At 38.8% G+C, this 13599-nt stretch overlaps 1 protein-coding gene across 1 annotated transcript in view; it reads left to right on the top strand.

The window, feature by feature from the left end:
* Nucleotides 1–13599, top strand: part of LOC134002997 (arf-GAP with dual PH domain-containing protein 1) — a 29810-nt gene that overhangs the window by 9338 nt on the left and 6873 nt on the right. Inside the window, exons 2-6 of the mRNA XM_062442076.1 lie at nt 407–534; nt 5062–5153; nt 8112–8194; nt 12750–12862; nt 12973–13119. Coding sequence (XP_062298060.1) covers nt 407–534; nt 5062–5153; nt 8112–8194; nt 12750–12862; nt 12973–13119 — 563 coding nt within the window. The remainder of the gene's footprint in view (nt 1–406; nt 535–5061; nt 5154–8111; nt 8195–12749; nt 12863–12972; nt 13120–13599) is intronic.

Here is a 13599-nt window from a genome sequence, read left to right as displayed (position 1 = left end):
TCTCACGCAGCCTGTTTCCTGTCAGTAAGCTGAACAGGATTTCCCTCAAATCATATTTTGCTGCACTGCTGTCCTTTTATGAGCAGGCACACACTCAACCAGAGTCCCTTGTTATATTTGCTTCATTTACTTTGCTCCTATTACCCCCGTAACAGCGCCTGCATCAGCACTTTCAGTATTTATAGCCTGAACCTTGAGCTGGCGTTCTCTTTGTTACATCGCAAAGATTACGACGAGATTTTTCTCACCTCTCCTCCTTCATCTCTACCATCAACTCTCCCTTCCTTATTTCCTGTCTTTATCCCCCAAACTCACTTCTTCATTATTCTATCCCTCTATATCATCTCTCTGTCTCATTCCCCCATTCTTTTGTCTCTCTCTCTCTCTCTCTCTCTCTGTATTGCAGAGCCAGACTGGGCGTCGCTGACTCTGGGCGTGTACGTTTGCCAGGCCTGCTCCCTCCTGCATCGGAGCATCCCCCACATTAGCCGGGTCAAGTCGATCCAGGACACGTGGGATGCGAGTGAGGTGGAGGTACAGTACGGCGCTCCACTTCTATATATATCTACAGAAAGAATGGTTTTCAGTGAAGTTGGACGTCAAATTACATCTCGCTAAAGCAAAGCAGTTTATGATGCGTTAATCATTTTGGTTATTTGAAGTTGTTTCCAGTCATGTTTGAATTCATTTAGATTGACCCATTATCATTTTTCAGAACAAAACTGTTTATATGAGTAGTTCTAGCACGAAACCTGATACGAATTGTGCACGAATTGTGTGCAAACCCCAGTATGTAAAACCTAAGCAAATAATATTGACTATGGATACAATAGACAAAGAAGTATTAAATATGGGGCCCATGGCAACCACAAAGTCTAATATCTGTAGCATTATTTGTTGTTCCCATGGAAACGACCCAGCGAGGCGACATTTTTCTAAACAATATGACAGAAAATAAAGCAGAACTGAACAATAGGCTTCAATAAACAAAGGATCATATAATATAGTCAATATCAATCAAGCTGGTATTGATTGCTTAAAAATGATGTGATTGGTCTGATACCAGTCTGGAGACATCCAGCCCAGAGAACATTGTTCTTCAGCTGACCCTGACCTCTGACCTCCCTTTGGAGGGACAGCATTTCCAGTCAGGGATCAATAAAGTGTTATTCCATTAGTGTGACTTTTCTCCTTTGTGTTAAAAAGAAGCTGAGCTGTTGGGTGACATGGAAACCCTTCAAGAAACATGAGCTAGAGATAGGAGCTCTCTTCAAAAACTGTAAAAAAGAAAAAAAAAAGAAAAGAAATGCATCTTTAGACATTTTTAAGAGTTAAAATCTTTGGCTCGGCTCAGGAACAAGTGACGTCTTGGCTTGAATACTAGTGAAACCGCCGCAGTGTGATAAAAAAGGACTTTGGGGGAGGTGATGCTGATGTGAGTCATGAGGAAAAACAAGAGGTTGAGATGTGTGGGAGGACAATAATTAGGGTTTAATGGGGATTTGAGTTAAGAGGAGAATGTGTTGGTGGTCTGAGGCAAAAATACAGTAGAGTTTGGGGTATTTGGAGATAAACAGACCCTAACAGAAGCAAGAGTATAAGATGACTGGATATGATTGCAGTGCAGGAAAATAGTTGCCGGGGCTTTGTGTTGTCTGTTTGGCTTCAATCTGCCCTTCTGTAAATCTGTAAAGGGAGAGTTTGAGGATGATTTTGAAAGGTTTATTATTGAGACTTCTGGAGCTGTTGTTGTCCCATACCAATAACACTTCAGTGATCAAACAGCTTCAACAGCATTCTCTTTATGAACTAAACCAAGTTAATACTGTGTAAGACCATATTTTGCCTCCAAGAACAGCGTGAATTGTTCGAGGGCTGACTTTAACAAGGTGCCACAAACATCCCACAGGGATCTTGGTTCATGTTGAATTACAATAATAAAATCGTTCTTGCAGATATTTCCTTTTCCACCTCATCCCAAAAGATCTCTGGAATGTGACGAGTTACTGTCAAAGTCCTTTGAACAATTGCGAAATTAGCTTTTCTTAAAACAAAAGGACAAAGGATATTACCTTTAAATATGAGGTGAAGGAGACAAAAGGGAAAGAGCAGCGTGGTAATGGTAAAAAAAAATACAAAATGCTTTATGAACATTCTTGAGAATCCAATATCAGAGAGCTGCTGAAGTAAGGAAAATAAAATTGATGAAGGATAGCAGTAGGATGTCTCATACTTAGAAAACTTTTACGTCTAGAAGAAAGTCATTACATAGTTTTGAGCCTGGAATTGGAAACTGATAAAAGCCATACCTGCAGATTTGAGTGCGTACTGTAAAGATGGAAGTTGCTGGACCGAAAACGACCAATAAAAACCTTAAATCTGAATCTGATTCATGCATTTCCTCTTGTGCTTGAGTGTGCACATATTTAGAACCATGAGTTTCAGTTCTTTTATTCTAGTTTCTGTACCACTCCTTTTAATTGACTTATTTAGGTCTTAATATAGAGAACATTTCACATCATAAATTATGTTTACAGTGCAGCAAAGTGCATGGAATTGTTTCAACTGTATTTTTATAAGAAGATCTTGACCACATTTTCTTATAACTATTTCTATTTTAACAAATGACGTAGAAAATACCAGTAGCAATGCATGGAACACACACAAAATGAGTTGGCCTGTTGCATGCGGGGAAACTCTTGGGAAGCTACCATATCGTAAAGCTCATTGTCTGTAATATTATTCATCTTCATTTTCCTCTGTTGCTACTTTTGTCCGCAACAGTTAAATTTACATTAAGTCTATTCCACTAAGATTTTATTGACCATGTGTGGCATTCTCAAGGTGTTTCTATATGTAAATGGGTCGGCCTGTACACGCATGAGAAGAGTACACATGTATTTTCTTGTTTGTACCGGCTTTTACCTCTTCTATGTATATTTTGTTAAATGAGACCACCTAATGTTGCCACTTAAAGGATCAGTGTGCAGGATTTAGTGGCTTCTAGTGGTGAGGTTGCATATGGCAACCAATTAATACCCTTCCGTTCATTCCCTCCTTTTCAAGCGTGTAGGAGAACGTACAGTGGTTGTGAAAGCTCTCTCCAGAGCTAGTGTTTGATTTGTCCATTCTGGGCTACTGTCGAAACATGGCGTCGCAACATTGCAAGGTCCATGGAAGAGCACCCACTCCCTATGTAGATATAAATGGCTCATTCTAATGTAATGAAACTACTTTCAGGTTTACACTGACTGAAAACATACCAATGAATATTATATTCTATTTCTAATAAATACCCCAAAATCTTACACAGTGGTCCTTTAACTCATGCAGATTTGGTCTTTGCAAATGCTTGCAACTCCTAGTGTTAAGTAGTGAGCCAATTTGCATAAAGGGGCCTAATAAAGTGAATACTAATGTTTATGCCAAAAGGCACCAAACCAGTCCTTGAGCTTTAGCTTTGATAATATTAATATCTTGCTGTAAATGTTATATCTGTCAAATGCATCATATGTGTCAAAGCAGATGTGTCAAAGGCTCATTTATGTAACTTTCTTTCTAAAGGTGTTTTTTTGTTGTTGAATGTTTGGCTTGCTATTTGACCTTCACAATAGAACGGCAGGGTGCCGCATCCCTGCCAGAACCCCTCAGAGGAAAAAAGAGGCGTGTTGAGGGATTCAGCCAGTTGGATTGGGCTCAGGGATTATCCTTGGATGAAACGCATGATGGAGGGAAAAGAGGGCGAAAAACAGATACGTCCCAGTGCAGTGTGGCCATCTCCACAATTAATGCCATAACAAAGCAGGGACCTTATTCTCAACTGAAAAGCTTATAATACCTCAGTTTTTATATGCTTCAATCCATCTTACCTCAAGTTACATCTTACTTTCTTCCTCCTGTTTTCTTGTCACCACTCTCTAGGTCTTACTTTCTTGAAATGTCATGGTTGCTGTTTTCTTGATCTGCTGTAAAAAGCTCCAAGCGTTTTACTTTAGAACTTTATCCTCAAAGAGCAAAGATGTCTCATTTTATCTGATTTTATTTTTGAATCTAAGTTATAAACGGTTATGTCCTGATTCAAGTGGTCATAACAAAATGGGATACAGAGATACATAGGAATGCATGGGTAACAAAAGATCATTTATTAAATACATTAAGTAGTACTGTATGTAGTAGGGTTAGTATGATGTGCATCAGTGGAAGATGTGTGGCAGGTGTTGTAAGGTGCATAAAAGCAAAAATAAATAGCGAAAGTAACATAGTCAAATCAAACAAGGGGCCTGAAGTGAGAAGCAGAGAGAGCAAATGAGCTGCATCAGTGGCTTAAAGTGTTTTCACACCTATAGTTGCTTTGGTGTGCATCAGTGGATTAGTTGCTACCTCGTTGCATTTTGCCTTTGGGTCAGTTTGGTTTCACACAAGCAAAATTTCAAGTGAACCGAAATGTATCAACAAAAGTTGTGTGGGAACTGTCCCTCGAAAAAAAATTAAAGTTTGTTTTACTTCAGGGATAGCTTTCCAAAATGGGCCGATAGTTGCAGTCATCATTTGGGCCATATAACAAGCCACAATATACAAACAAAGTGGCACATTTGAATGCACTTCAAGACAATGTCTCACGAACAATGTGTTGCTTTACGTTATGCGAAGACTGCAACGAATTCCGTGACTACTTGAGGTCAACACTCGATTTATGCTTACAGTACAAAGCTCTTACTCAGCTAGGTAATACCAGATTCAATCTCAAGATGACATCAGGGGTCATCACAAAAACAGTTCAAGCTGAAATGTGTTATTTTATAAATTACACACTGTTTTGTTAATCATTACCATAAATAATCACCGGTATGTCTCCAAATCTTACTTTTATCCTTCACAATGAAAGTACCTCCAAGCTGTTGCCAGTCAACAATTGGTTAAATACGGTATTTTTTCTCATTCAGGGGAATGGAAAGGCTGTCACTGCAGATAAGATTTATGTGAGATGAAGTAATGTGGAAGCTATATTGAGCAGAAGGGATATTTAAACGACCGTGTTGTGTTGTCATGTCTTCCTTTCAGTTGATGTCTGCTATGGGAAACAATGCCGCCAAGGCCAAATATGAACAGAAGGTTCCTGCTTTCTACTACAGACCAACACACACTGACTGCAAGTAAGTACTCAAGCCTTTCTTATACTTGTGAATTTCAGTAGATGAATAGTGCAGTCTAAGACATAATACACATATGATTTTTATACAAGAATGTGTGTTTGTTGTCCGAAAAGATGACTTTTTCTCTGTGTGTACAATGCATCGGTTGAAAAAGAAAACTATTAAAAACACATGAATGAGTTATACTGCTGCTCTGGGTGACTTGTTCCTTCACAACAAGTTTCTTTAGAAACTGCTCCAAAGTCTAATAACAGCATTAGGGTTTTCAGTCTTCCATACACGGCAGGAGTCACCGCACATGCAAGGGAACACGTTTCCAATTACAGTACTTTCCTAGCTTTTTGTGCTACACATCACAACCTCTTGACTGTGTACTACAATGTACATCGTAAAGAACTTTATTGTTGTTGTTTTTTTAATCTTACGAGTGACCCCTTTACCATTACACATACTCATTTGACCCATTGTTAATATATAAATATCGATTGGTCCAGCTTTAAAGCTTTATTTCTTAATGTGATGTTGGCCCTTGCTGAGCTCCGCAGCCTGCTGCTCACACTGCTTACACATGAATGTGATGAGAATATGTTAAATGCAGAGGCAGTTACAATGCATGCTGATAAGTGTTAAAATGATGGAAACAGGATGTTGTGCAGTACAACATTATCACTCTAAATGGAGATATAGTATATCGTTTCACTAACTGAGGACTGTATACCACATAATTATTACTTCCTCTTCCTTATTTTTGTGTATGAATAGTCTATCACATGCCACTTATTTTTTTAGTTTCAGAGCTTTGTATCACTGTAGAATTAATTAGGCTGATAAAGTTGAATCCTTTTTTTTATGTACATGTAATATATTTTTGAATATCCATCTGCCTCCAAAAATCCTTTTTTTCCTCCTTTTCCTTGCTCAGGTAAGCTGAGGTAGTGACACTTTCGTTTCTCCTGGGTATTCTAGGTTTGTCCATCAACCTCTTCCTCTGTGTCTGTCTCCCTCCAACAGAATTTGATTAAAATAGACCCAAAGAGTCACATCTGAGAAAGGTAGAGCGAGAGAATGGCAACAATGGTGAAGTCTCAGATGAAAAGAGAAGTGTCTTTCTCAGTGTCTGTGCCACGGTGTCTGTCTGTGTTCACTTCACTCCCCTGAGTGGGTTTAGAGTTTAAGATCAAATGTCAATAGAAGGTGTCATTCAAAGCAATCCCTGCTCAGAGTAAGATGTTTTCACCTGATTCAGATGGAACAGTTGTTTTATTTCTACACTATAAAGAAGCGGAGAAATGTGGAGAGAGAGAGAGAGAGAGAGAGAGGATGAAAGCAGGAGCCTAGAGGGGAGAATGAAAGGTTGAGAGAGGTAGAGAAAGACATCGGATGAGAGAGATTGTTGGCATGGTGATGTGCTGACTGATGCCATTTGTTTCTTCTCACGCTGAAATAGAAGAAGGTCTAAAATTGAGATTGCGTCCTTTATATGCAGCTTTGGTAGGAACTGTTAAAAGCAAAGGCAGAGCTTTGAACGCTTTATGCTTTGATGTCATACACAAGCTCCATTAAGTAATGATATTTATATAAAACATTTTAGAGGAAAAAAATGCAATGCTCCGCCATTGTAAAATGTGATGATGATGAGGTTTTGATAAATGGTGATACCCAACCAGAAAACTGTAAAAGACTGCTTACATCAGCTTTGTTTATCCTCTTGTTGCTGATGTAATGCTGCAATCCATTGCAAGTCGGAAGTTGATAGTTCCGAGTCGGTTCCCCACTTCCAATCTAATTGGGTCCTATTGCATCTGCTCGGGAAAACACGGATGCCCACAGCAAACCGGCAAGTCACTGAACTTGACAAGCATCCACTTAGGACCTATATCAATTATCACAGTGGCAGTAGCTGATTTAACAGGTTGGCACTCTTTAAAAAACAATGAAAGCGTAGGCTATTACCGCCTCCTAGCAAAGGCCTCTATCAAGCACAAATCAACTGAATGGAAATGGAAATAGCAACTACAGAGTTCCTACAGCACATTTCACAAACACTACACAAAGTACAATTGATGGAAAGGTAAGGTTTCTTGCCAAGAGTTAAATGAGAAGATTGATACCACTCTCATGTCTGTAGAAGAAATATGTAGCTGGAGGCAGCAGCCGGTTAGTTTAGCTTAGCAAAGGAAACTCGACGTCACTGCTCCCGGCCAAGTGCCATGTAACACTTTTACGCATTGTTTTTTGTACAAATTAAACAAACATAAGTTAACATGTAAATTAGTGAACTTTAGAGGTGCTTGTAGGCAGACTTTGTTACTTTTAACAGAGCCTTGCTAGCTGTTTCCCCATTTCCAGTCAGTTAAGCTAAGCTAACTGTCTGCTTGCTGTAACCGGACAAATAACAGCAGTACCTATCTTCTCATCAAACTCTTGGAAAGAAAGTGAAATAATTTCCCCAAATATGAAAAGTATACACTTAAATAGTAAATAAAAATAATAAAATGTATACGTTATATTTATAATTTCTTAATAATTTAAGTCACGTAAATGTCGACTAACAGCAGCTCACAATTGCTGATAATCATGAGTGTTGTTGTCCACTTTCAGAACCTTTACAGGTATGTTTATATTGCCACTAATGGTACAAATGGAGATGAAGCATTGACAGCTAGATATGCATCACCATGTTGGACTGATGACATAAAAATAAAGACACTAACATCAGTTACTCGTCTCTATTCATTTTTTCTTCAGTACTTCACAAAAATGTTGAATTTTTTCATCATGTATAGTCAAAGAAGACGAACCTCTAATATTACAATCATTTTCCAAGCACTCCTATTCATGGCTGTAAGGGGCTATAATGTGATGTTTCCATGTTATCTTTTTTTTTGTGTAGACCAGGTCAATTGTTGAGTGTATCATTGATATGAAAGCTAACTGTGTTTTTCATTGTGTCTCCAGGTTGCTGAGAGAGCAGTGGATCAGAGCCAAGTACGAGAGGAATGAATTTGAGTTTATAGAGAAACAGGAACCCTACTCTGCAGGTATGTACATACTGACGCAGATGTATGTGTGTTATTGTTATAAAAACCTTCATCGGTTACACTCATTTGTCAACACTAACACTGACCAAACTGATTTATCGCATTAGTCTCTCCTCTGATTGGATTAAGCGAGTCTGTGTAAGTCACTGATACTGTCCAAACATAAAGTGGGTGTACACTCAGGAAGACTTGGGTCAGTAAAACATAGGACTTGAATTGAACATGACTGCTGTGAGATCAGGCATGCCTTGTATGACCACACAGCATGAATATTTAATGGAAGCCTGTGCATTTAAAAGGACTCAGCCACAACAAACACAAAAACCTATTTAAACAGCTTAAAAAGCCCTTTTGTGCAGTTTGCTTATAAAGACTCTTTTTGTGACTTAACATAGACTTGCCCCCAAAGATCAGCAAAATATCCACAAAATATTTTTGTACTGTTCATATCTTTTCCTCATCTGCCTTTATGATTACAAAACAGCAACTGTAACTGATGTCTGATCTGTTAGTATCTGACAATTAGGATGTATTGTACTATCAGAAGACTTTAAAGGGGGAAGTTGTAGGTTGTCAGGGAAGAGAACTGCTCTTTCTGCAAGGATGGCGGTATTTATTAACAGAAATATTAATGAAACACAGGCTAAAATTATCATGCAACAAAAATAACTTTATATTGAAGAAAAGAGAAAAAAACAACAGCTAAAAACCTGCAGTCTCACAGCAAGCTGCCACCTACTTTCAGGATAGCGTAGGTTGAGCTAGACTGACATAGAGCTTAGGAAGAACACAGAATAATGGAATAAACATTCATATAAGATTACTACTGACAATCCCAATTTACTCTTTCTATAGATACACACACTAAGAATGCACCAAATTCTATAGAATGTAATTTACTACAAAACAGTTTTACCTTTCCTCCCTCAGCTTGACAGAGCCTAATTACTCCCTGATGGAGCACCCAATGATGCACACCTGTTTTCACTATCACTGATTAAGCAGATGATCTGCCCGTAACACAAAAACAAAGATTCCCTTCAACATGATATCATCTTGTGAGACACAAATAATGTAGCCAAAACTAACTATTCTGTTTCTGATAATTAACTGAACTTAAATTAATGATTTAACACACAACATTGGTACTGAAACATGAGAGGCAAAACCATTTCACAGAATATTTCTCAGCTTTTTAAACTAAAAAAGAATTTCACTTCTTTCAACTTTAACTGTGAGATAAGCCCGTAAAAACATAGCAATATCTCATTTGTATATTCATTTCTCAGAGCACAAATTAAGCAGAGCCACATATCCATATCTCACCAGATTCACACACAAGCTCTGTGTCATTTGCTTATCTGAAGTCATATCTACAAAGCACATAGCAATAAGATAATGTATAGAACATACACACACAGATACACACGCGTGCAGAAACTCAAAGAGAGAGTTTTTCCATCTTTGAAAAAGCATCAGTGGGTGCTCTGTTGTCGTGTCACGCCTGCATTGTTTACCCTTCGATAAGCAGAACCGTGAAAACTCTTTGGACACACGTTTCCCAGCGGACACCAGTAGCAGGAATTCAATTATCCTGCGACATCCATCCATGGCTTTCACACACTCATTTTCACCTTTCTTCTGCTAAGTGGCTGTGTGTATATGTTTGACATTTAAAGCGCTGCAAGCAGTGACACTGCCAGAAAATAAAGCCACCATTCAAACTGTGTGTGTGTGTGTGTGTGTGTAGGGAGCATGCATGTGTGTTTCTACTAGTATACATTTCACGTCTTGATGATGATGATGGAGCTCTCTCACAGGCTTGCAGTGACCTCATTCGTTTATTGTTACAGTGCAGAAACGTTCACACACACACACACACACACACACACACACACACACACACACACACACACACACACTAAGACAGAGTGGATTAATATGAGTCATTCTGTCATCTCCATTTGTGCATTCATGCTTTCTTCATCACTCATTGCAAGGTGCGTGACATTTGCGGCCGTGCGTGCGTGTGTGTGTGTGTGTGTGTGTGTGTGTGTGTGTGTGTGTGTGCTGGTGGGTGGCTGAGATTGACTATTGGCAGTAACTTGGTCTCCACTGCGGCCAATGTTAACATTGATCTGTTATGCAAAGGATAAGAGGAATAAGAGGGGTGTCAGGGAAGGAGGCGAGGGTGGGGACAAGGAAGGCTATTGATCGATGAGGTAATGCCAGTGTAGGTGAATGTTTCATGTCAGAAAGTCACAGCCACAAAGAGAGAGCACACACACTCCCTCACACACACACACACACACACACACACACACACACACACACACACACACACACACACACACACACTGAAAAAGATGGAGAGAAATGAATGCAGACGACAAGAGGAGACAGAGGAGTGGTAATCAATGGCAGTGAATGTGGAGAATGGAGAGCAGAAGAGTAGAATAATTGCGCATGAACTTGAAAATGTGGTATTTGAATGACTTTATTATGATATAAGGAAGGAATTCTGTGCATATAGTACATGAGAGGTTTGGCTCTTGATGCTCTTTAACTGCATTAACCTCAACTTCGTTAGTACAAGTTTATACAGTGATGACTGTTTAAACTGAATTTTACTTAAAGCCACTGGAAACCCAAATCCTCAATAGCCTTTTAACTGTGTAATTTAAGGTCTTATGAACATAATAGTAAGCATCTAAAATGTACTAGAAATGAGTTTCAATCCAAATTTGAAATATTGTCATTAAAAACTTTCCTGGTATTGGGTTTGAACTGAGCATTTATTATTAAAATTACACAATAAATTCTGCAAACCATAAACAATGTGACGTGCAGTGGTAAGCGGATTGTCTTATTTGCGGTTGCTGTGTCATTATTTTGCTAAGTTCTTCATTTCTGCGGCTAATTACCCTCTGTACATTTAAACATACACTAGTTCTGCTCAAGCACTCTTACCTCTCTCCTTCTTATAACTTCCCTCTCGTTCTCCTGCTCTCTCTTGCTCGGTGTATCTTATGTTTAGCTATTTCCTCTGCCTCCTTTAGTGATAATGGTACATGTAATGAATGTAGTATAGTTATCGTGTTGGAGACGAGGTTCTGCACCATGGAAACTCAGTTGTTAGCTACTGTAGTTAGCCTAACCCACGTTTGTATCGTAGGATGCGGATATTGGACCAAAAATGGCGCCCATTTAATCCTATAAGAATTACTTGGCTAAAACATACACCAAAAAAAGTTTCTAGCAGAGTAGTGTTTCCACTGCCGGCCCTACTCCAGTCCATTTTAGAATTGCTTTTCTCAGCTTGAGGAGTCATAATTGACCTTGTTTGCAGTTTGAGGTATCTGTCAACAATTTTTACAGATGTTTTTTTTACAATGGTAGTCTATGAGGAAAATACTTTTTTGGCAGCAGTGGGAGATTTTTTTTGCAGTACCACGAGTGACCAGTGGGGGGAATCAGATTTGGAGGTTGTGTCCCAGTTATTCTTTCACAGTTTTCAAGAAGAAATTGTCTCTAACAAGACTGACAGTGAGGTCTGAAGGTTATCCTGAGTGTCGTGACACTGCTACTGGAAAGAGATGTTGCCATTTTTAAACATACATTTTTAATGCTGTGAGCACAGGAAACTAAATTCAATTTACCTCCAGCACATTGGTGTGGAGGCAGACATTTCAGAGATGGATATCTCAAAGCCTGTGAAAAATCAATCCAAAACTGTCTGCATAGTTGACACCACTGCAAGTATGGGAGAAAATATTGTTTTTCATTATAATTATTTGGTCCAACCAACCCTTTAAGATCCTTTTACTAAATTTCTCGCCTTCCGTCCTCATAGATGAGAGAAATCCTCCTGTAACTTCATCACTTCACATTCAGGGTACATTAGACCCCATTAACACCTCTCACTTGTCATTTTCAGTGTAGGTATTGATGTTCATTATAAAACACTCTGAATAACATCATCAAACAAATGACTAAGATGTAATTTAATTACTGCTTTAACGCCACCTGATAATGCTTAGACATTGTCCTCCCGTTCAAGCCACAGAAATAGATCCAGATTAGAGAGAAAACACTTCACAGCATGACAGAAATAGAAGAGAAAAGAGAGAACGGGAGGCAGTGTAGGCTGAGCCTTTTGCCAAAATCAACAGAAGAAGAAAAAGACATTACAGGCTATAATACAACAGCATCATTAACATGTTAAATGATGTTACAATAGGCTATATAATTTGGGTGCTGTTTCCTTCTAAATTCCTCCCTCTCTTGTGTTCTTGTGTGTTTGTTTTTTGGATGTTAGGCTGTGTTTTCTCTCTTTCCTTTTCCTTCCTCCTCATATTAATGAAATTATGAACCATCTTTGATTTCAGCTTAACTGAAGTATCATCTTGCACGAACCGTGTTTCAACATCTCGTCGTTACCATTATACATTTCTCCTCTGTTTTATCTCCTGTCTCCTCTGAGATGGATTTTAGATACCAGCCTCCCAACCACACTCACACACTTTTTTTTCATTTTTTTTCTTCCTCTGCCCAGGATACCGAGAGGGGTTTCTATGGAAACGAGGAAGAGACAATGGTCAGTTTCTCAGCCGAAAGTTCATCCTGTCGGAGAGGGAGGGAGCCCTCAAGTACTTCAACAAGCAGGATGTAAGCAAGATCATATTGATGGTGTTTACATACTCAGTAAAGCCAGCAATACTCAAGAATATTTGACTTTGACAGTGTCCTGTTTGTTGTTCTTGCCTGCCTCCACCAAGGCCAGGGATCCCAAGGCAGTGATGAAAATTGAAACCCTCAACGCCACCTTCCAACCGGCCAAGATCGGCAATCCCTGCGGCCTGCAGATCACCTACCTGAAAGATAACAGCACAAGAAACATCTTTGTCTACCACAGTGATGCTAAGGTACACTGTCATCACTGACATACATGTGTTTCAGTGCACATGATCCACAGGCTTATTGTCTAGTTTTGGCCTTTTACAGGGCATAAATGCAGGGTTACTAGTATAATATGAATGATGTCTGCTTTACTAAACACACTTGGACTTAAGATGGTTCCTTAATAATTAATTTCCTGCTCATTTAGAAGCTTCAGTAGCTTTTGTGTTGTCAGAGAGTATGTAAACAGTGGTACATATGGTGTTTTTTGACTCTTGAGATAATGAACCTCATCAAAGAACCCCTCAAACAGATTCATTCTTAAGAAGTGCTGCAAGTGATTTAAGAAAATTTGTGGCATTCATCAATTTTCTCGTACTTTCTTCAGAAAGGGAGACACACTTGTTTGACTTTGTGGTATAACTTTATAATAATTATAGTCTTAATATCAATGAATTTGAAGATTGCGGAAAGCTACTAAAATCAAATTCCACCATACTATCATC

This window comes from Scomber scombrus, chromosome 21 (assembly GCF_963691925.1).
Source record: "Scomber scombrus chromosome 21, fScoSco1.1, whole genome shotgun sequence".
Classification (NCBI taxonomy): Eukaryota; Metazoa; Chordata; class Actinopteri; order Scombriformes; family Scombridae; genus Scomber; species Scomber scombrus.
Note: the sequence above shows the minus strand (reverse complement) of the source record. Positions and strands in the feature narration are given on the sequence as shown.